The 1,228-nt window shown below is 40.6% G+C and overlaps 1 protein-coding gene across 1 annotated transcript in view; it reads left to right on the top strand.

The window, feature by feature from the left end:
* Positions 1 to 898: 898 nt before the first annotated feature.
* LOC111822336 (olfactory receptor 4F15-like) overlaps positions 899 to 1,228 on the top strand; it is an 883-nt gene continuing 553 nt past the window's right edge. Inside the window, 2 exon segments of the mRNA XM_023740668.1 lie at positions 899 to 991; positions 993 to 1,228. The exon segment at positions 993 to 1,228 is cut by the window's right edge and continues 553 nt beyond it. Of these exon segments, the coding sequence (XP_023596436.1) occupies positions 899 to 991; positions 993 to 1,228 (329 nt within the window).

Raw genomic sequence — 1,228 nt, 5'->3', positions numbered from 1 at the left:
GTTGTGTGTGGAGGGGAATGGGAGAAAGGACTTAAGTTCACATTGGTTTAGGGCTAGGACTTGATCACAACTCTTTTGATTCCAATTGCAGTGTTCTTTCCACCAGTCCATGAACCATGAAAAGTTAACATGGAATGAACAGTGATCTACAAATACCAATGAAATAGAATTTTGTTTGCTACATTACATTAGCTCTATTCATGTTTAGATTCTGCAGCCTAAATCTCTTTTCTGGTCTTGTCCTTACTCTGCCATAATCCTGTTACAGGTCCAGCTTTGTGATTGCTTCCACTCTCTGGGATGAGCTGCAAAAGCTGGATACATTTAGAGTTTCTGCATTACCTTCTTCTTTTTTGAGGAAAAGGTAAATACAATTTCATAAAACTGTACTAGCATGAGGCCTAACATGAGAGAGTATTAATGAAATAGATAGCATTGCATATAGGAGGCAATAAACAAGGTAAGGAAAGTAAAAAGTCATGAGAAATTTCCTGAGATTTGGGGAACTCCATGGGCAGGAGTAACAAGCTGTGAGGGAGAAATCAATGAGTTCTTTTCTGTTTCCTCTTTCTTTTCTCATGTTATTCCAGGGTGTTTCTATCCTGCCTCTATAACCCTTTTTCTGATTCAACATTTGTTTTTGCATAATCTTCTCTTATCAAAACCTGGAGAATTTTGGAGAGGCTAGGAGTTAGTCACAAGTAGTACTTGAGTTATTGCCCGTTTTCTACAACTGCAGGTTAAGGGGTTATATAGAGATGTTTTGGCTGTGTGTGGTAAGGTAATGTTTTTTCTTTAAAGTTTTAAATTTCTCCTGTCAGTGACTCTCCACAAAGTTTGATTTCTTCTTTGCTCTCTTTTTCAGGTAATGTTAGATTCGGCTCTGCTGTCAGAGGCAATGGATGGAGTCAACCACTCTGTAGTGTCTGAGTTTGTGTTCCTGGGACTCTCCAATTCGTGGGGGATCCAGCTTCTCCTCTTTTTTCTTTTCCTCCATGTTCTATGTCACAAGCCTGATGGGAAACCTTCTCATTGTGTTCTCCGTGACCTATGACCCTCATCTGCACTCCCCCATGTACTTCCTGCTGGCCAATCTTTCGTTTCTTGATCTGGGAGCTTGCTCTGTCGCAGCTCCCAAAATGAGTTATGACCTTTTCAGAAAACACAAAGCAATCTCCTTTGGGGGCTGTATAACCCAGATCTTCTTCATTCATGCCTTTGGAGGCAC

Source organism: Trichechus manatus, unplaced genomic scaffold (genome assembly GCF_000243295.1).
Source record: "Trichechus manatus latirostris isolate Lorelei unplaced genomic scaffold, TriManLat1.0 scaffold00161, whole genome shotgun sequence".
Taxonomy (NCBI): Eukaryota; Metazoa; Chordata; class Mammalia; order Sirenia; family Trichechidae; genus Trichechus; species Trichechus manatus.
This window is presented reverse-complemented; position numbering and strand designations above follow the sequence as displayed.